Here is a 20,795-nt window from a genome sequence, read left to right as displayed (position 1 = left end):
AGAACTACGTACACGATTCATGATATATCGATAAATAACATAATCTCGCTCCTGTCATTCAACAACCTTTACAAATTCCTTCTCTGTATTGGCGTACATATTTTCTGAAGGATATTGGAAATATTTCAACAGAATATGAAGTATTTAATATGTTACATGTTCTATGACTATGTTTCCATGCAGTCAATAACCCTTTTCTAACCAGAATATTAATAATAACCCGGTTGCGCACGGCCATGTAAACACCAATAACCCCTTTGAATAACCGGAATTTTCTCATATTCAGGTTTTTAAAAACCCAAAAATGACCCCTGGGTTACACCTTTTCTAACCCGAATATTTGGTCATGTAAACGCCTAACGGGATTTCCCCATCAAAAGGAACATGAATTTGTTTTCTGCACATGTTCTTTTCGCAAGGAATCTTGTTCTTTTGAGTCCAGGAAGTTCTTATAAACACGGAGAAACGAAAGACCAGGAGGAGACTAATCACTTCATAAATGTAATGAAGGATATGAACATTTTGGCATTTGCAGACGGTAGAAAGTACGGGGATAGCCAGATTTACAAAAAGGTGAGTGAAAAGTTGCGCGAAGCAGGATTTGTACGAACGCCAGACCAGATCAAGCTCCGCTGGAAGACGCTGAAAAAGGCGAACTACAGGGTCGAGAAACAAAATGACTTCTACTGGGCTGTTCATTATCCGTCGTGCTGCTGTTATTGTTGTTGTTTTGGATTTGGATACAGGAAGAAGAAGCGGAAATGGCGGGAATTGCGTCATGACGTTCTCCGTGCGTCGCTGGTTTGATCCAGATATCCCAAATGATTAATTACCATGTATACAGGGATAACCCTGTTTGCTCACGCATGTAAACAGATTATTCCCAATGTTTCAGTAACCGGAATATTGAATATTGAATAACCCCAATTTTGACTGCATGTAAACGTAGTCAGTGTCATTTACGATGTCATCCCCGGGTACTTACAGCGAAGTTTGTCTACCAGCTTCCCTCCACACAGAGTGGCCAGTAACGCCTTCACGGACAGAACTGTGAGACGGTTCTCTGGCTCACTGCAACACCACAAAAACACACACAAAACAAGTGAGTAAACAGGATGTGTGGGCTCCACACGTCACTCCAGTTATTCATTTTTGGTGGTTACCAATCAATGGCGGCCAGTAAGAACTCGACCAAGAGGACGGTGCTCTCCTGTGGGTTGATGGTGTGTGTCGTGGGCAGGCGCTTGCTGAGCTGGTTGAACAGAGAGGACACCAGGTTCTCCAGTCTGGTTACGGAGATGCCGGCGTTGACCTCTACTGCATTTAGACCAGCGTCCCGCACAGCCTCAATCACATTGTATATGTCAATCAAGTGCACTGGAATGACATGGATAAGGGCAGGGAGATCTTAAACCATTCTCATGTGGACAGGTTTGGAATTTTCACAGGTGTAACAATGCTTATTTTAATTTGAACTAACACATTGCATTATGGAGTAACTCACAGTTGCATCTCTTCTGAATAAATCTGAGCTTGCAAGCAGTCCGGTATGTAGAAAGACAGATGGAGTCAAAGTTCTGCTCCCCTGCACAAAGGAAAACAAATTGGAAAAATTCTGCAGAATCAATAACATACAGCATCATTAACTTAAAAATATCTAGAACACCATTTTTTTCTTCTTTTTTTTTTATTTTTTTCTTCTTTTTTTAATTTTTTCTCCTTTTTTTCTTCATTTCGACTTTTTTCTCGAGATTGTACTTCAACAATTAATCTCAACTTTTCAACTTTTTTCTCGTCATTTCAACTTTTTTCTCGAAATTTTGACTTTTTTCTCGACATTTCGACTTTTTTCTCGAAATTTTGACTTTTTTCTCGACATTTCGACTTTTTTCTCAACATTTCGTCTTTCGCCATTTGCCTTCGTTCTAAGGGTTATACAAGACTTTTCATTTTTTGCGGCTCCAGACATATTTGTTTTTTGTGTTTTTGGTCCAATATGGCTTTTTCAACATTTTGGGTTGCCGACCCCTGATCTAGAAGATCGTAATGCTGCCTTCAATCATTGACTTCTACTGCAGTGAACACTGTGAGTTTATTTCCCAAAGCTATTGATTATAAAATATATTTAAAATGCTTTTCCAACTTAAGCTATTGTTTTCAGATGAAAGGGAGTGCTGGCAATGAGGCCATGTGAGACTGGGTCAAGGTTACTCACCAAGCTCTGCAAAGATCTGCCTTCCCTGTGTTCTTGTCCCCACCGGCTCCCCCCTCCCTCCGTCTCTCTGGCCCCTCTCCGCCATCACCATCCTGCATGACATTAACAGAAAAAAGGAAAAAAAAAGGATTTCTTCGTGAAAGGTGTCGCATTAGCTGTTCATCTGAGGCCTGTCCACTCCTTTTGTAGTCAGTTATTAAATATATGTGTATTGTTAAATAAACATCTACTTCCAGTTCTCTTCCAATGAGTGAATTCGACTAAAGCCAATGTCTTATCAATCAGTTCTGAATGACTTAAATCCAGCCAAAGTGCTCCCATGTACCACAATTACATTCCTTAATCCGTCCTCTTGTTATTATTCTACATTCTATTAGATATTGGCAGTTGACTAAGCAAAGTGTAAGTATATTATCTATCTACTTGATGTTACTTTTTCTTGACTCCTTATCTTAGGACTTTATTGGGCTCATTGTTTTGTGTTAGTATGTTGTGAATTATGCTCTTGGTTTGGTTTCCAACAGCTATAGATCAGCTATACATTTTAAACATTCGGCCTCCTGTACTAAATTTCCTAATTTAGGACTAAGTTCAATTTTGTCATCTAGATATCTTTGTAAATATATATCTCTTGAAACCCAAGTCCAAAGGTGAAAAATCCACTTAATTAAACTCAATCAATCAAACTTTATCTGTATAGCAATTATCTTATATCTTGTGCAACTTAAAAGTTACTTTAAGGTATTTTGACAATATTTCTTTTAATCTGTTAAAAATATAACTGTTAAGGTACAAAAGATGATAAGATAGGATATATATATTTGCTAAAAGGGCTGAAAAATGAACAAACAAACATTTTAGTATATATTTTTGGATTTGAGAAGATCATCTGAACCAGAAGTGGTTGGATTGAGTTGCATGATCCACAGAAGTGATGCAGTCTAGAGAAAATACAATCAATATCATACAACAAAGCCACAATTATAACTGTAACTTCCTTTTTACACATACTCATACTTGATACACCTAACAACAAACATATTCAGGGAGACAAATTTATGAGCCACTGGAAGACGAGGTAATGAGTTGAGTGCTTGTTAAATAAAGACACCAGTGACGGCGGCTGATCAAAATGTCTTTTGTAGCGTGTGTAGTGTGTGATCAACTTTAGAGAGGTACAGAGAAAGACAGTAAAAGAATGAAACCACATGACATTCAATTACTATGGTAACAGTTATACAACACCACATAACTAAAAGACATGCATACATACAAATATTTGCATTCCTTGTATAAATGTGGTGACGAGCCAACCCCCAGCACATACACACTCACACACACACACATTCCAGAGAGGATTTGAACGCTTCCCAGGAGACTTCATGCTTTATCCAAACAAAAGAAGGATTCCTCCGTTCAGTCACTCACCCACAATCACACTTACACATTTCTCCCACATCCTGACACAGTTGTCATTGCTGTTTCTCTCTCTCTCCCACAGACTCCACCCGTTTGAGTTACAAACAATTCTATCCAATAATATTGTAAAACCTCTAGTCACTCACAGTGACAACCAAAACCACACTCAGACTATAGGATTGTGATTTTCATATATGACACAAACATTTATGCTCTACCAGACATTTCTTAGCATTATTGTGACTATCACCGCATAATCTGAGGCAGTGCTTCCCAAACTTTTTTTGCCAGGCCCCCCCTTTTGTACGTAACAGAATTTTCGAGCCCCCCCCGACCCCAACACAGACACACACATCTTTTGCATTCAAATGCGACTGCAATTTACTTCATATATTGAACATAGGTGCAAAAAAACTGTCCATCTCTGTAAAAATAGATTTTCAATCTGACCAGCTCACAGAGATTGAAACAACAACAATACAAACAGGAGCCAAAATCTGAACATTTGCTCTACAAAAATTACACCTTTAATCCCCACATGTTTCCAGTGATGTGAATGGGCTTGCTTCTTTTTTTCCTTTTTACTGTACAATACAGTATGCATTACTTTCAACATATTTTTGAAAAACAGCAGCAACAGCTAAACAAATAATCAAAATGTCAACAATTGCTCTGCAAAAATGTCAGCTTTAATCCCCACACCTTTTCAGTGAGTGGGGTGGGCTTGTTCATGTTACAGATCCTCTCAAACTGGTTGCAGGTGAGAAACTGCCACATGCATCTCATGCATGTGGCAGGTCCCCGGTTAGATTCCCGCTGGCCAGACCATTACTTCATGTCATTCCCCTTCTCTCTTCCCCCTATTTCCTGTCTCCCTCTCACTGCACATATGTATTGAAGGCAAAATCTTAAAGAAATAAATAATCTTAAAAAAAAAAAAAAAAATCTTAATTTTTTTTTTTTTTTTTTTTTAATTAATCTACCTTCCAACCTTGCGCGCCCCCCAGTTTGGGAACAACTGATCTGAGGTGTTTTTCTACAACTGATCACCCAGACTTAGGCCAGGCTCTATCTAACAGCCCAAGAGAAGAAGTGTGATTAATGTCAATTTTTACTTCTCAAAATTAATTTAAGAAATCGACTTGGAAAAAAACTACAATTTGTATAAAGGAGAGGCATTCAGGACATATTTTGGATGGCTTTGACAAATCAAACCACAGACTTGCACCGACCTTTATGAACATTCCAGTTGTCACAACCAGCAAATAATACAACATAGCAGAATGTGAATGCTCAATTGTAATTGTTAGTGTAAAATATTTGCCTTCATTGATACACTTCAATAAATTATTTTGTACCTGATACCTGACATTCTTTGCAAACTGGCTTTGGAAGTTGGAATTTCTCTGTGATCATGTAGGCTTTTTTAGAGGGTTTCACATCAACCTGGTAGTTGCATCGGTTCATCATTTAAATCTAACTTTGTTACCTCATTTTGTTACAAAACAGCCAAGGGGAAACCAACCAACTGCAGACCAGCAGTAAAGAATAAGTGCAGTCCAATGACAGGGTGAGTGAACCGACTGCAGGGATATTTAGGCATCAACATTGCAATGTCCAGTCACATCAAAAGATGTGCAATGTTAAATACAGCTGGGATTTTCAGGATCAGCTGATCTTTGGTCTGTTCATATTTAAGGACCAGCTGTTTTGTGATCAGAAGTCTTAAAGTAATTTCCCTGGACAGATTGCCCAACTGATCCCAGATAGAGGGCTACACCACGGGCTCTGACAGTCAGTACGTTTACATGCACTGAGAGAAAGTCAGATTATTGCCTTCGTCAGACTGACATCGAGGTTTTAAAGGCCATGTACTGTAAACACCTTAGTTGGGCTGTAGCCAAACTGAACTGGAGTTCTTGAAATCGAGCTATTCGAGCCAGATGATGCATTTCTAAATCGAGCTGTTCTGGCATGTAAACGCAAACCACGGTTAGCAACTGACTGGCCTGGGGCTCCCCCTTCAAGAAGTGCAGACACCGCGGAAGTGAGGATGACAACAGTCATGGCATGACAACAACACAGTAGCAGAAGAAGAAGAGCAAGACTTTGCATGCATCTTACGTGCAACATGACCAGGCATAGAGTGTATTAAATGTACAGAGCTGCGGCATCGTTGGCGTCCATGTCTTCACATGTTGTCCTCTTTCTACCTCTGCTTCAAATCTGCCATGTTTGTTTACTAATTCTTCTAACTAACCAGAAGAAGGTCAAGGCGAAAGGGCGTGTAGCACCACCTGACGTTGCAGAGTCGAACACACCTCACGCAGTAATCGATTCTCTTCTCTTGCATGTATACTCTAATTCCTCGGGAACTCCAGTTAAATCCTTAGCTCAATTATTGCCAATAACTCAATTTAGATGTGCATGTAACCGTACTGTGTGACTCGGTCACCTGGACGACTTTAACAACAAAGACACATGGGCAATGAGACATAACCATGCGCAAAATAGAGTTGATTCTTTGAAAATGGTTTCTGGGAGAAAACAAACGTCGCAAGCTGTTTGTACTACGATTTGTTCAGAATACAAACCGTTCTTGTGTTCGCCCCCCTTGTGGGGGCCTGGGTTTTCTTTGGGAATTTGAGGAAGAAAAGGGTGGGGGAAAGATTATAAGAGAGTTTAAAAAAAAAAAAAAGACTTCCAGGAAAATGTAATTTGGTCAACTGTCTGTATCCATTGTTTGTTTTTTTCCCTTCAAAAACATTAAGAAAAAAAGAAAAATACAAACCAAAGGAAAAAAACACAGAGCAAATACACAGGAATTGAATGGTGTTGAGTGTCTTTGATGAGTCTTTGAGTAGTCCACACATAAGGAATCTAGTGCCAATTCCCATCAGCTAACCTTCTGCCAATCTGCGATCTGTCACCAACATGTCGATGAACTCTGCAACTGGTAAATCAGGACTTAAACCATATAGTCTAAAACAGCCTTAGCAAATTAATGCAGGATTTCACTTCCACGTACTCTGAAAGTGCAAATATGCTCTTTCTGGTAATGTGGGATCTTTTTTTTTTTTTTTTAAATGTACTTAGAAACTTAATTCCTAAATACGACCAATTGTAGAGTTTCCTGTTAAGACATTTATCTCAGAGACTCAATAAGTGGTTGCGTGGAACCCTACAGAGACTTCACAGAAGAAAATCAACCAGTCCAACAGATGGAGGCTCTGGGCAGGTGGAAACATGGTTTTTTCTACATGCTCATGACCGTCAGTTTTACATTTTCATGCTCTCGCTCTTGTTAGTAAAAACACTGTGAAGAAGATACAGTTTGTCAGTGAAATCCCAACTTCAACATTACTTATGCAGTGCTTTATATTAATTATATCAACACACTATTTAACTGTTTACACCTGCTAAAAGGAGCCAATCCTTCCATCTAAACAGAAGATATCAGGGACTACAGCCCAGGATGCATTGTGTTTACATTGCTACAAAAATGTGTCCACATGTGGCTTTGACCACCTCCGAATGTGGTTTGAGGGATCAGATTTCAATACAAATACACCTGTTTACACCTGTGCTTAAGGCTGTCAACTTGTGACGCCATCACAAAGGACAGATTTGAATACCAGGTTTGGACAGTTCCTTGATTGTACAGCTAAGCCCAGAATGCAGGGACGGTTTCCCAGTAAAGCTGTGATAAGAAGGAAGTTAGTTTGATGGAGTTACTAGACAAACATTAACAAAGAACCTCCCTTCTAGACAGCAAATGTTTGTGTATGGAGTGGAGGTCTTTATACCATTCATAAAAAGAACCACACTGGGCTGTTTTTGTCTACAGATCAAAGCTATCCAACATTTCAAAGAAAACATGTAGTATCAGTTTAAAATATTGTGATGACAATGAGTGAGTTTACATGGGAAGTTTAATAAATCTGATTGAATTGAATTCTGATTTGGAAGGGAGGAGAGCATCCCTCAAAATGAGAAGCTAATCAGCAGGTTTATACCGATAGTCGACCTGTGGTGAGTCATATTTGCAAAGGTTTGTAGTGTAATAAAAATTTGTATATTTAGCTAAATAATGTGGTATGACGTTTTGTGCCTTAGAAACACAGACCACCTACTCTTCTTCATCTTTTCTTTTCCAAACTTCTTCACTCTGTGTACCTTTCTGTAGATATTTCTGTTTCTATCTGCAGTTGGGACGTTTCTTCTTGTAAAAATTTAGTTTTCTTACCTCTGTGGGTTTTACCAATCTTTGAGGTTCTGATTGTAATAAGTCTTCACGTGACAAGTGCCCCAAGCTGGCCGATCTTGAGATTGTGCACTATTTAAATAAAACTGAGCTGAACTGAGTGGCAGCTTTCCTGAAAACATACAAGAAAATATCAAACGTGTCTTAAGAAGATGCATCAACAGCTTCCAACAGCAGAGGGATTCAGATGTTTGGGTAGAGAGGAGGGTGATCTCTTGCTTGTAACTAATTTGCTGCTTTTTAGACCTTTTCAGTTCAGAGTTGCAATTTTCCATACAACATACAGCTCTGATTAGGAAGCAGCTTCGTCTGTGGAAGACTTTTTAGTTAGTTTAGTAGTGCATTATAGGTGCTGGTAAACCTCTGTAAGCCCAAATTCCCATCTCTTTTTTATTTTTGCAAAGCCCTTAATCAATTATTTTATTAATGATCTATCACTTAATCATTTTTACTGTAAAAAACAAAACATCCACTCAATCATTTTTCAGGTTTTTTTGTTTTTTCCAGCTGTCAAATACAAAAAACAATGAACACGAAAAAGGATAAATCACGGATATTAAGAATATAATAATACAGTTTGTCAACAATACATTTTGCTGATATTTTTGTATTATAAAATTGTCTGTTTTTGAAATGAGGTGCAGATTAACTAGTTAATCTTCAAAATAAAATCAGATTAAGATTAAACTCTACCAAAGGGAGAGCTAGCTGGACACATGGATGTATGAGTCACTGAAAACTTTCCTGCTGAGGTTTTATGACTTCAGGGAAAGGCGTTTCTGTTGGACATAGACAAGAGCCAAAAAAAGAAGCGTTGACTGCATCCACAAGTCTCACCAGCTCACCAGTTACCAGACTGGATCCCCGTGGTGAGTGAGTTGTTATTTCCAGCATGGCCTTGGTGATAACTACACCCTGTCTGTCAGTCTATCTGTCGGCCCATGTCTGTCTGAGTGAGTTAAGCTGACACGGACGAGCATATGGCCTGTGAGAGTCGCTTCCAGTTTTAACTTTGAAAGCTTTAAATCAACACAGATATAATTACGTTTTCCACAATTAGTCCCCCAACTATGTCACAGGACGAAACAGGTCAGTTGTCGTTTTCCCATCACTGGGTCAAAGTTGGTCACAGGAAGTGGATACAGTGGAGTGTGGCTGCCATATCAAAGAGGCTTGAACAAACTTCAACTGTGGTCTAGAGTAGTCCAAAAAAAAAAATAGTAGACAGGTTGGTTGGGCAATGTTGAACAGTGCTGAAATATTAGTCATTGACTATTGATACGATTAGTCGACTAATCGGATTATGAGATTCATAATTATTAAATGCCTCTTACTGTATTTGCTCTGAGCTTTTAAATTTTCATGAGGTTTCATGAGGTTGTTTAAATGATGTGCTTATTAAAAAAAAAAGATGGATACTTCTTTTAATTAATTTTGCTGCCAGTTGCCATGGTGATGCATTGACAGCCGCCATATTGTTTACCTGTATGTGTAACTCTCGGGGCCCTGAATAGCTCAGTGGGTTGGGCTTGTGCCATTTACAAAGGCTGTAGTCCTCGTGCAGGCGGTGCAGATTCGATTCCCAGACTCTCGGTCTTTACTGCACCCGACCCCCCACCGCCCTCCAAACACGCTCTACCCATTTCCTGTATACCTACTTTCCCAATAAAGGCCACTAGTGCTACAAAAACCTTTAAAAAATAAGAAAGTGCTCCATTGAAATAAAAAAAATCAGCAGAGATAGAAAGGGAGAGTGATGCCCCACTCTGTTGATAAAACACGTGATGACAATAGCAGCTGAAGGCTATTGCGCATAGGCAATTCTCAGCAGAGATGTCTCACTCTGTTGATTTCAATAAAAACAATAGTCGACAAATAACTTAAAGAGCATATTGCAGGTTAGAATTTTTTCAAAAATTATACCTGACCTTATGTGAAAATGACTATGTGAGAAGTTAATGTAGGATTTAATATGTTTTACAAGACATAAGGGCACGTATTCAGAGGAAAAAGTGGCTGATTTTAGCCAAGCTCCTACAAACGCTTTTTTTTTCAAACACCGCGTCATATGACGCAGCACCAGGGAGACGTTTCCACAGCTGCCCCATCTGACTGTGCAGACCCCGTACACACGTAGCCGGGTATCTGCTAAACCCAAGATATTTTCCTACGTTTGGACCTGTCATCCACATGAAAACGCAAATAAACGAATGTTTAAAAAAAACTCCGGGCAAAGTGAAGATTTTTGAAAACTCCGTTTATGTAGATGCGTGTAGACAGAGACAGAGAGCAGTTCTGCGTTTTCCAACGTCACATTATGCTCCAAAACAACAACAAATCTGCTCTGATTCTGACGTCTAACGTGCCACCTTTGTTTACTACAGAACTACAGATGATCCACCATCTGTCCTCCAAGCTATTTATTAAATAAATGGTCTCTGCTCTGGACAGCCGTTTACTGCGTTACACCGACGCAAAGCCTACGCCGTAGGGTACGCGGCGACGCGCAGCCCTACGCCGTACCCTACGGCGTAGGGCTGCGTCGATTTAACGCGGCAGCTCCGTGGCGGGACACGGGGGGGACTCGAGCTTGTTACCCGAGAAGGAGGCGCCGCTCCCGGGGAAACTGCGCCGCAGAGGCGGCACGGAGGCCGGAAGACTATTTTTATTGTCGATTTTTGTCGACGATGTCAACTAATCGTTGCACCCCTACTGCTTACACCCAGTAGTGCTTAAAAGCAGAAATGTGCTCTGTACCATGTTTATTGATTTTTTCTTTGGGCAGTTCCTTCTTGGCTTATACAGGAATGCCACTATAAATAATATGTTAGGTGAAACATGAGGAAGACATTTTGTCTGTTTGGCAAAAATTACTGAGTCAGTTACTACTAAACTTAGAAGCTAATAGTCAGAAGTGTGATTGATAGTGAATTCCAGGATATGTGAATAGTTACTAATGAGTATATCAATATTTTCAAGACAGACAAAAACCTTGGGGGGTGGTTGGTACCACAACAAAGGGTATGGCAAACCGTGCTGCTATCAATTTTAATGCCATATAAATAAATGTTAACTGTTGACGGTTGCATGTCAGAGGCTACCTTGAGTAAGCACTTAAAAATACAGGACTGTCTCAGAAAATTAGAATATTGTGGTTTTCTGTAATGCAATTACAAAAACAAAAACTAAATCTCAAAAAATTTGAATATTCTGGGAATCTTAATCTTAAACTGTAAGCCATAATCAGCAATATTAAAATAATAAAAGGCTTGCAATATTTCAGTTGATTTGTAATGAATCCAGAATGTAGGACATTTTTGTTTTTTTTAAATTGCATTACAGAAAATAAAGAACTTTATCACAATATTCTAATTTTCTGAGACAGTCCTGTACATCCTTGTATAATTCTGTAAACTACTGTTGCAAAGCAGTTTGTGAACCCCAACTACAGCACAGTGTCAGCCGGGCGCTGATGCCATCATGACTGATGAAATAAACATCCAACAATCCTAATCTTGCCATATTAAAGTAACACTCATCACTGTTACAAAAATAAGTCTACAGTTGCTATCCGAGGACACGGCAATTCAACTATCTCACAGACTATAGTCAGTTATTAGCCACAGCTCTTATGAAGTCACACCCCCAACCATCACAATACTCATATTATCCATGACCAGGGGAAGGAAATACACTGCAAAAAGTTAGTAGGCACATGTAAATGCCAAGAAATGGTTATAAGCTTTGCCATTGGCCCGTGTCAGTAATGTTTAAATGACTAAGTAAGTCAACAAAATACTTGTAAGTCAGACGTTATGTGTAGTACTGTAGAACTGTGTTTACACACTAGAGCAAGACAGCAGAAGAGACTGTGTCTGATGCACACACAGTGTTGAATCTCTCTGCTAATAACATACAAATGTGAGTGTGTGTTGTAGTGTGTGTTGTGTCAGTGACAGCCATTCAAGGGGAAAACCAGAAGACTACAGTCACACACAGATGGATTCAAGAAATAAAAGGAACATTAAATGATGGAGTAAGTCTTCAAAATAACTGTAAGGAATGAACACACACAAGTATTCCATTACTTTGTCAAGAAAATATAACCACACTAGCAGAATACAGATCAGATTGCTCATGATGTACCTTTTCCTGTTTGCAAAATAAAAATGTGAGGTTACGGTAAATATCGGTCATGTTGACCAGCACACAGTGAACATGTACTGTACACGCTGAGTAGAAACCATGAAGTAAATCTGGCTTCAGACAGGAAAGTAATGAGAGCACAGTGGTGCTTTTCCGTTTGTGTGGGTAGCCTGACACACTTGTGTTGCACTTGTGTGTGCCTGAGCTGTACGGAAACAAACACATACAAAACACACATGATAAAAAAAAAAAAAGCTCTAAACCAGAGGGCTTATCACCACTTTTTAAAATAAAATCTGCCTCAAGGAAGAGATGATAAAAGATACCTCAGTTCTTTACTTTTATTCATGCACAATGTGTCTATCCGCATTGAGGTATTGTGTGTGTGTGTGTGTGTGTGTGTGTGTGTGTGTGTGTGTGTGTGTGTGTGTGTGTGTGTGTGTGTGTGTGTGTGTGTGGTCTTACCTCTCTGTGTCAGGGGGGTCACACAGGACAGAGGAGCTTCAATAACAGTCTAGCAGAGACAGAAAAAAAAGTCTTTGAAAAGTCTTTTCAGCAAGTACACAATGACAAAGGCTCCATGGGGAAACACCAACTAAAGAGCGTGCACACTCATGCACACTCCTACAGTAGCTGAAGCTCCATACATACATTCTATTAGAAAAAAAATTAAAATAATAATCAAATTACGGTTATTTAGGCCACTGATGATTGGATGAACAATCTTTCCTAATAATGGCTAAAAGAAATATGTTAATTGAAATTCAAAATACTTTATTAATCACAGAAAAAAATTCTGCAGTATTATTAATAATTATTATTGCAGCAGTCATGATTTAACATTAACCACTTCCCAGTATGGTTTGTATTAAAATGTCATTTATTCATAATTTCCAGGGGACAGGTAGGTTTGCTTCCGTTATGATCAAAACATATATTTGTATTCCCAAAAGTAGATCGTCAGAACTAAAAGCATATCTTTATTTTTTTTAATATATGAACTGTACATAGTTTGAAGTTCTTGTATCAACTAATGAGGTGTTTTACAATACATCATAATGGAAACGACAGTAAATACTGAGCAGCTTAAAACGCACAAAATTCCACTGAAGATAAAACAAAAGGACGTTAGGATGGCAAGTTTTCTACAGGAGCAGAAGCTAATACTCTTCAAATAAAAAGGATATAAACACACACTAACTCTCACAAAATCCATTACATATTTACAAAGCGGTTGGTTCCAGATTTATTTTTTTGAATTCTATAGACAGGTCAACAAATAGTGTGCTCATTTTTTTTGTATTTTGTGTCAAATACAGATATTCACAGGTCAAAGGCGCAACAAATAAGCAAGACTCAACTGCACAAGAGAAGCCTGTACTCATTATAATCTGGTCTCTTTAGGGATGTACTGGTTTGACTATTTCAGTTTCAACATCTGATCCTGGTCTGACTTGAAATAATGAGCTGTATATCTCACCACCTGGAAGAGATTATTGGCATCAGGATTGGCTCATGGATCAATTCAACTCACCAATAACTAATCCTTACATAAAGTAAATATAATGGGGGAACAACATTCAACCCTAATTTTTAGATCAGTGCATCCCGAGTCTCCATCTTGTTATAAACAGTATATTTGCACATTGAATTAAAGAACATGATGTTTATGTTAGCATCTGGTTATGAACTTCAATATCCACGTATGATTACAATTTTGAAACTGAAATCAGTCAACATTTCCCTGTTTGTTTCAGCTGTATATCAGATACATCTCCATGAGTCACATTTTTGAGAAAGAATAGTTTAAAAGGCTTTTGGGACCAATGTATATAATTTCATTATTGACCCACTTGGCGTACCCCTCCAGTTTGAACCTTCTGTTATGTTTTTTTTTTCTTTTAATTTTACAAAAAGTAAAGGCACAACAATCGCACAATAAAATACATAGTTTGTGTTTGATTTATTTTATTCTTTCCAGTTTGATTTAGACTTGCTTTCATGTCTCGAGAATTCAACACTGTACAAGTTTTTAGATTTTGTGATTAAAAAAAGAAAGTGCTTGGTCAGTACAGACCACCTAACCGGTGCACCTGTTTAGTAACACCCACCCCGCACACACACACTCCTCAATACCTGATGAGAACAGCAGTTACGCAGGCAAGGCCACACCTGAGCGACACAAGTGGGCCTGAAAACAAACACACAGTATCTGCCTCGCTGCAGCCACAACTCTATCTGTTTTACAAAGATTTATTATTAGTTTAGTTTAGTTTATTTCGGTCATGACATCACTTAAAAAAAAAAAGAATAAAAATGACAACAAGAAAACGAATACACTGTTCAAAGAAAACATTACAAAAAATTTCCAATATACAAATACCATCTAGACCGAAAAAGGTGTAGCTGAAGCAAAGCTTATTATTTGCCTACCCTCAAAAAGATTAGTTAAAGTAATAAAATGAAAGCAAGAAGTAAGAGAAAAGACTGACAGTAAAACAAATTGCCTCCATGGGGATAACAAAATTTCCTCAAGAAATAAAACAAATTTTAAATAAAGGTGCAGTCTACATGTTACCTTCATCCTTAAAAAATCAAATCAAATCACTAATTAAATAAATACCCAACTCAACATAGCAAGCATCACCACTCATTAATTTGATATAAAGAAATCACCCTTCTTTTCAATGTTTTTTTAAATAAGGTTAAGGTTCTACATAATTTCAAATCCCTATCTAATTTATTCCATACATCCACCGCGGCATCCACCGATTATTATTATGTACCCAAAAATCACCCACAAAGCACTCACCGTTATGTCCTGAGGGTTAAACCAAATGTCTTTCCTTGGGAAATGTTTTTTTTTTTTTTTAAATACAATACAAGAGACAGATTCAGAGATGGACGTAAACCAAATGAGGGGGTACTAAAGAGGGGCAAGAGGGAGTTAACCACCCACACACACACACTCGCTTAAAACATGCACGCCACATGACCAAATTACCACTCGCAGCTGTCCACTACTCTCATTGCCTGCACTGACAGGATCCAACCAGTGTGTGCGTGCGTGTTAAATTTACTGTACTGTGCTGCAACTTTAGACACTGACATTGCTGAAATGCCCGTGGGCACCATTTATCCTCTAAACGACCCTTTAATGTAACATAAAGGTTTAACTGAGGCTTTTCTGTCAGATCAACCAAAGCTTTGCAGCAATGTTCTCTAAAAAGTTAAGATTTCAGGCTTCGTGCTTTGCAATTTTGGGGGGCTGATTACATTGCTGGTGGTTTTGCTCTGCCTCAAGAACCCTGAAACATTTTGGACATAATGGAGACTAAATAAACCCTGATTTGGTATTCAACCACAAGTAGAAGAATTTGAGTTGAGCTTTCTGTGGCATAAGAAATGTTATATCCTGTTTTCTGACTAAAAAACTGAATTTGGTCTCATCAACAGAACCTAGTCATGATACTAATTTGACTGATATATCCTTTTTACCTTGAATTCAAGCCAATACTTGGCTAAAGAAAAGCTCTGTGGAGCCACATTATTTTAGTAGATGTTATTTTACTCATATTTACACATATCTTGTTTTTAATCAAGCTGCATAGCAGTTGCATAATCAACCAGTGAAAGATATAAGCAGCTGGCTGTGAATTATATAATACTTTTACATTTAGCCTTCTTGCCTTTGTTTACGTCAGAGGACTAATTTGCAAAGTCCACAGATAAATACAGTGGAGCTACTGGATACAATTCATATTCAGCTCAATAAATAAAACATAAACACAAAGTGGAAATATGACATTTCTGTTAGTTTCACTGCAGTATTTTGAAATATTTCAAACAGGTGAATGAAGACAATAATAAGATATTGCACTAATATGACTATGATTATCCAAAGTAAATAAATTTGAAATAATAATGGTGTATATAAAGTATAAGGTATTATTATACCTAATTGCCATATGTAATAGGGCACACTACAAGTAATTAGTCTTTTTCTTAAAATAATATCACAGACAATAAAAAATTTCCATTTTCATTACAATCAACTTCAACAACTAGCTTGTCTTGTATAAGAAAGAGCAAAATATGTTCAATTTAATGTTATATACGGGGAGTAACAAAATGTTATTTCACAAGGTTAAATTAAATTCTGTAAAATTTTACCTAAAATGATACTCAAAACTGAAATTCTTCTATTTGCTTCCTATTTGGGGTTTTCAACGCCACATTTTCTCTTTTTTGCTCTTTTTTTAGCATCTTAGACATACATCTCACCTCAACAACTGCAATTAGAATGAACTGAAAGCAAAATCCCCCCCACCTCGCTCCAATCCCCCCGACCTCTGACCCCTGAACTGTCAGAGAGCAGCCGGCGGGTCTGGGGGAGCCCGCGCTGTCACCATGCAGGTAAAAACAGAAGCAATAAATCTCTGGTTACACATAGAAGATGGACAGTTAGCGTGCCTAGGGTGCAGAAAACTGGGCTGTTCTGTTCGTTTTAGAGCTTCACAAGGTCCAAAAAGATGAAGCAATTTCAAAAGTATTTGTGTCAGTCTTCCATGAACTTCACAGCAACAGGTTTTTAGATGGAAATGAAGATGTAGCCAAAAATATTCTTAGTCATGGTTACATTGTCCAGACAAATACTTGCAAACTGATATTCTTGGTTAGCCTTTTAATGCCTGACATTGCCATGACTTTAACTGTTAATTATAATTTCAAAAGAAAAACACTTCCAATTGTGTATTTAACAATTTCTAAATCATTATGAATATATTAGGTTATTTTATGTATTTTTTAATTTAACTGTTTATATTTTTTTGGTTTGTATAATTTCTTTTTTTTTTTTTTTTTTTAATGGGAGTGGTAAAGAGATCTTAGAAATTAATAAAAAATATGATAATATTTTATAATCAAATACGATAGGGTTGGAAAAGGCCGGAACATGCAATCATTTTTCAAAGATTTATGAGGACATTTTTAAATGAATGTAAGCTTTTTCAACTATAATTTGTATATGCAAACATCCTGTCAAAACAGCACCAAGTAGTAAACATTACTTCTCCACAAAGTGGCAGTAATGCTCAAAACTGGTGAAAACCACTGTGAAATAGCAACAAAAATACCAACACTTCACTACTGGCAGGCACAAGTAAAACATGTCTAATTTGGGAGCTTAGACGCCACTGGTTTATAAATTAGAGGAAAGAGCAAATTATCACAATTATCAACAATCAACAATTGGAAGGTCTTTAAAAAATATTCTGTGCAATTTACCACATGGAGCTGGCATATGATAATTTTTCATTAATCGCAGCTTTCCGAGGACACAGGCACAAACAAATGAGGTTCACAAGTGATGAAGTAAATCCAGCTGTGCAAGAAAAGCATGTGATCTCCCCTCAAGCAGCTGCCAGGATGTGGAAGAGAGGTTTCCAAGTCAGTCAGATGAATCTGTGATACAAACCAATACTACCACTCAGCTATGAATGAAAATGATGACTTTAAAATAATGTTATTACAGCTTAATTAACATCAGTGTATATTTTTTCATTGCTACATGAAACTGTTTGATGTTATACGGACCCCTTTAATTACAGTATTGCATCAAAAATGAACGTTAAAGTAAACTAAGCAGTAAGTGTCTGAACGGTGCTAATGGCTGTGTTTCTTTTTTCACCAGCAGTGGTAAAGAAGAAAAGAGACAAATATTCCTGGTGATTTTAGATCATTTTGCAAAGAATACTTATCGCAAACCGCAGACTAATTTCAAATGTATTTTGGCGACAAACAGATAAAGCCTGAATCAACATCATGCATTGACAAATTTAAGATACTTATAAAAGATCGAATCCCTGAAAAGCCTTTTTAACTCGTCCATGGATCGTATTTCATTGTCTCACTTGTACTTGAAGCAACACGCCCTTGCCAGCAAAAGCCCATGTATTGTTCACCATGCATTGCTGTTTCCAGCGAGCATATTTAACACAAAAAGGTACTTGTCCTTTTTTCACACTCCTCTCCAGTTTTTTTAATGATTACAAGGCTTCCAAACTGTCCAACTGAAAATGTGGCTTGTAATTTTTGCCTTTTGATGGCACTGTATCCTCAGACAGACACAAAAATAAGAAAAACTGCTCAACTGAGAAAGAAGAGTAAGATTTGAAGATTAAAAGAAGCCATACTTGAGATGAACGAAAGAACCAGCAAAGAAGAAAAGAAAGAGAAATTGAAATGTGAGAGCGACAGGATGAGTCTGCAAGACAGTGCTAGAGGTAGGAAGTGAAAGTTTCATCAACAATGTGAAGAAGCTATATCGCATTACAAAGTAGGAACATAGTGAGAAAACAGAGCTCCAAGATTGTTCATCACAAATATCTTGTGAAACAAGAGTACAATATCAGTCTCAGAGCTACCCTGCTCTGCATCGTTTGATATAAAAAAGACACAATTAAAAAAGAAGAGAAAACCACAAGAATTTATAATGAATTCTGAATTTGCCCTTGTACAAACCTGCCTTGCTGGGGAAACATACTCCAGCGTTAATGACCCTAAAGAAACCTGTACTGGTATTCAAAACAAGCTGCTAAACAAAAATAACTCCAAGTAAAAGCATAAAAATCCAAATTCTCTGCTACAAACAGCACCGTCATTACATTATTTTGTGAATCAAAGCTACACGCTACCTGTCGATTAACTCAATTGCATATTACAGGTAATAGCATATTGTGTAAAACTTTATCAATCCCTAGAGAAAGAAATATTACACATAATGGCTGGGGAGAATTGCAGTTTGTGTAAATGATACAGCATTATGTTACATCAAAGTATTTCTACAATGAAAATACTTCAATTTCACTATAATTTGATTCCTGGGAAATTATATAAACCAGGATAATTATAGGTTTCATCCTGACTGCTATTATCCCCGCACCCACAGCGAAGACAGTAACACAATTCAGCACTGTAATTGCAGCTGTAATTCACCAGCAACTAAAGTCTGTCAATATGTAGACACTGAAATGAAATGTTAGGTGATAGAAGCTGGTGTGAGGACGGGGCAAAGAATTCCCTCCAACCATACCTGCTTATTATGAGCAGGATGCCAGGATGCCAAGAAAAGTGGCAATGGCAAATTCTCATTTCCCCTTTCATTTATATTATTAGCCTTGTTTAAGGTGTAAACAAATCACCCATTTTTCAGATGAAGTAGACAATGTGTATCCTGCAGTGGAAAAGTTCCCTGCACATGACCCAAATTATCAGTTTAACTGTGATCCCTCTCGTCTTGAGGAGAAAGGGTTCGGCTAAATCTGCAAATTGCCTGGGTTGGTGATCCCGTTATATTTGGAGCTTTACACCTAATCGTGTCTCTGTCACAGCTTGTATTCGTAGAAAAAAGGGAAAAGAGTAAGCATGATCATGATCATTAAGACAACAATTAAGAGTTGCCCAACTGAGGATTTGGGCTATTAGAATTTAATAAGCTAAAACATAAGAGACATATGCCCAGAATGCAATTTTATTTTCTTTTAGGATTAAAGCATTTTGAATATCTGACGTCACCTGATAGAAAGTTACAGCATTTTAATTTTTTCCCTAATTTAAATATTATAGGTGGAAATAAATGCAGAATGTACATTGAATTTAGTACTTTCTAAAAAAAAATAAATAAATAAATAAATCTGACACGGCACAGGTTGGTCCTCAACTTTAGAGGGCTTTAGAGAGCCAAACTTCACAGGACATGAACTAATATTTTGGATGTTTCATAGACTATTGTGTCTTAATAAAGCATTTATCTGCGTTTCCATTCACCTTCATGCATAACTGTAAACACAACTGTACAAGTCTGCGCTGCTGTTATTGTGTCCTTTAAACTACATAAGGGCTAGTTTTCATTTATACTCCAGAAAGCTTTTACTTTTGACGATAAACCAAATGAGTTATTAAAACATTGTGATATTTTCTTTAATAAAATAACGTCCGTCCCGTTGAGGAGAACAGAAACAGACGTTTTTCATTTGAAAAGTGTGACTTAACGGTCAGCGCTGACAAGGAAACGCGCATATTTACGCACGAAATGTTGCGGTTTTCGGCGTACACCATTGTCGTACATACTAACATAAAAAAGTTAATGAAATTAAAGGACAAAAAAGGGGAGACGTTAGAGTGGAAACGTCCAGTTTTGCCGACTTCGGGGAGCTTTTGTGACATGTGAGCGGCCATGTTGCAGGGGAAGTTTACCTCCCTCTTTACCCGAGGAAAGGAGGATTTATGGTCCCGCGTTAACCCAACGCAGAACCTACGGCGTAGGGTACGCGGCGACGCGCAACGTACGGTGCGTGTTGCCGCGTACCCTACGCCGTAGGCTACGTAGGCTACGTAGGTCGATTTATCGCGGAACTATAATTCAGGCTTAGGGGTCCGGTCACCTCTCACACTGGGGCTCGATTCACTGCTAGAAGACAACTTTAATTCCAGTAAAGCAAGTGTGCCATGGTTTCCCCTTTCAACAGTCAAACTGGTTAGTCAGCGGGACCGTTTACTGCACACACACCAGCGGGGAGACGTGTTGCTCAGGTTGTATCTGTAAACGAGGTTTCCACTCACTCTGCTCCTGCTTTAGATGATAGATGATCCGTCCTCTGTCCCGTTATTCATGTCCGTGCTGAGCCATGTTTGTCAGCCCTGCAGCCTCACCGGTGCTGCTGCTGCTGCTGCTGCTGCGGGATCAAGTCA

General features: G+C 38.1%; 1 protein-coding gene across 6 annotated transcripts in view; it reads right to left on the bottom strand.

Annotated features, from left to right (window-relative positions):
* dtnba (dystrobrevin, beta a) overlaps positions 1 to 20,795 on the bottom strand; it is a 53,258-nt gene extending 32,463 nt beyond the window's left edge. For 5 of the 6 annotated variants that reach the window (XM_061707383.1, XM_061707380.1, XM_061707385.1 and 2 more), the window contains exons 1-6: positions 20,667 to 20,795; positions 12,510 to 12,558; positions 2,216 to 2,307; positions 1,505 to 1,585; positions 1,164 to 1,377; positions 986 to 1,071 (exon numbers count right to left, since the gene is read on the bottom strand). In XM_061707383.1, the coding sequence (XP_061563367.1) occupies positions 986 to 1,071; positions 1,164 to 1,377; positions 1,505 to 1,585; positions 2,216 to 2,306 (472 nt within the window). In that variant the 5' untranslated portion in view covers position 2,307; positions 12,510 to 12,558; positions 20,667 to 20,795. Of the gene's footprint in view, positions 1 to 985; positions 1,072 to 1,163; positions 1,378 to 1,504; positions 1,586 to 2,215; positions 2,308 to 12,509; positions 12,559 to 14,856; positions 14,979 to 20,666 lie in introns of those variants that run through there. The other variant, XM_061707381.1, reaches the window with a different exon arrangement.

Source organism: Cololabis saira, chromosome 18 (genome assembly GCF_033807715.1).
Source record: "Cololabis saira isolate AMF1-May2022 chromosome 18, fColSai1.1, whole genome shotgun sequence".
In the NCBI taxonomy this organism is placed as follows: domain Eukaryota; kingdom Metazoa; phylum Chordata; class Actinopteri; order Beloniformes; family Belonidae; genus Cololabis; species Cololabis saira.
The sequence above is the reverse complement of the archived record's forward strand: the minus strand, read 5'-3'. Positions and strand labels throughout refer to the sequence as shown.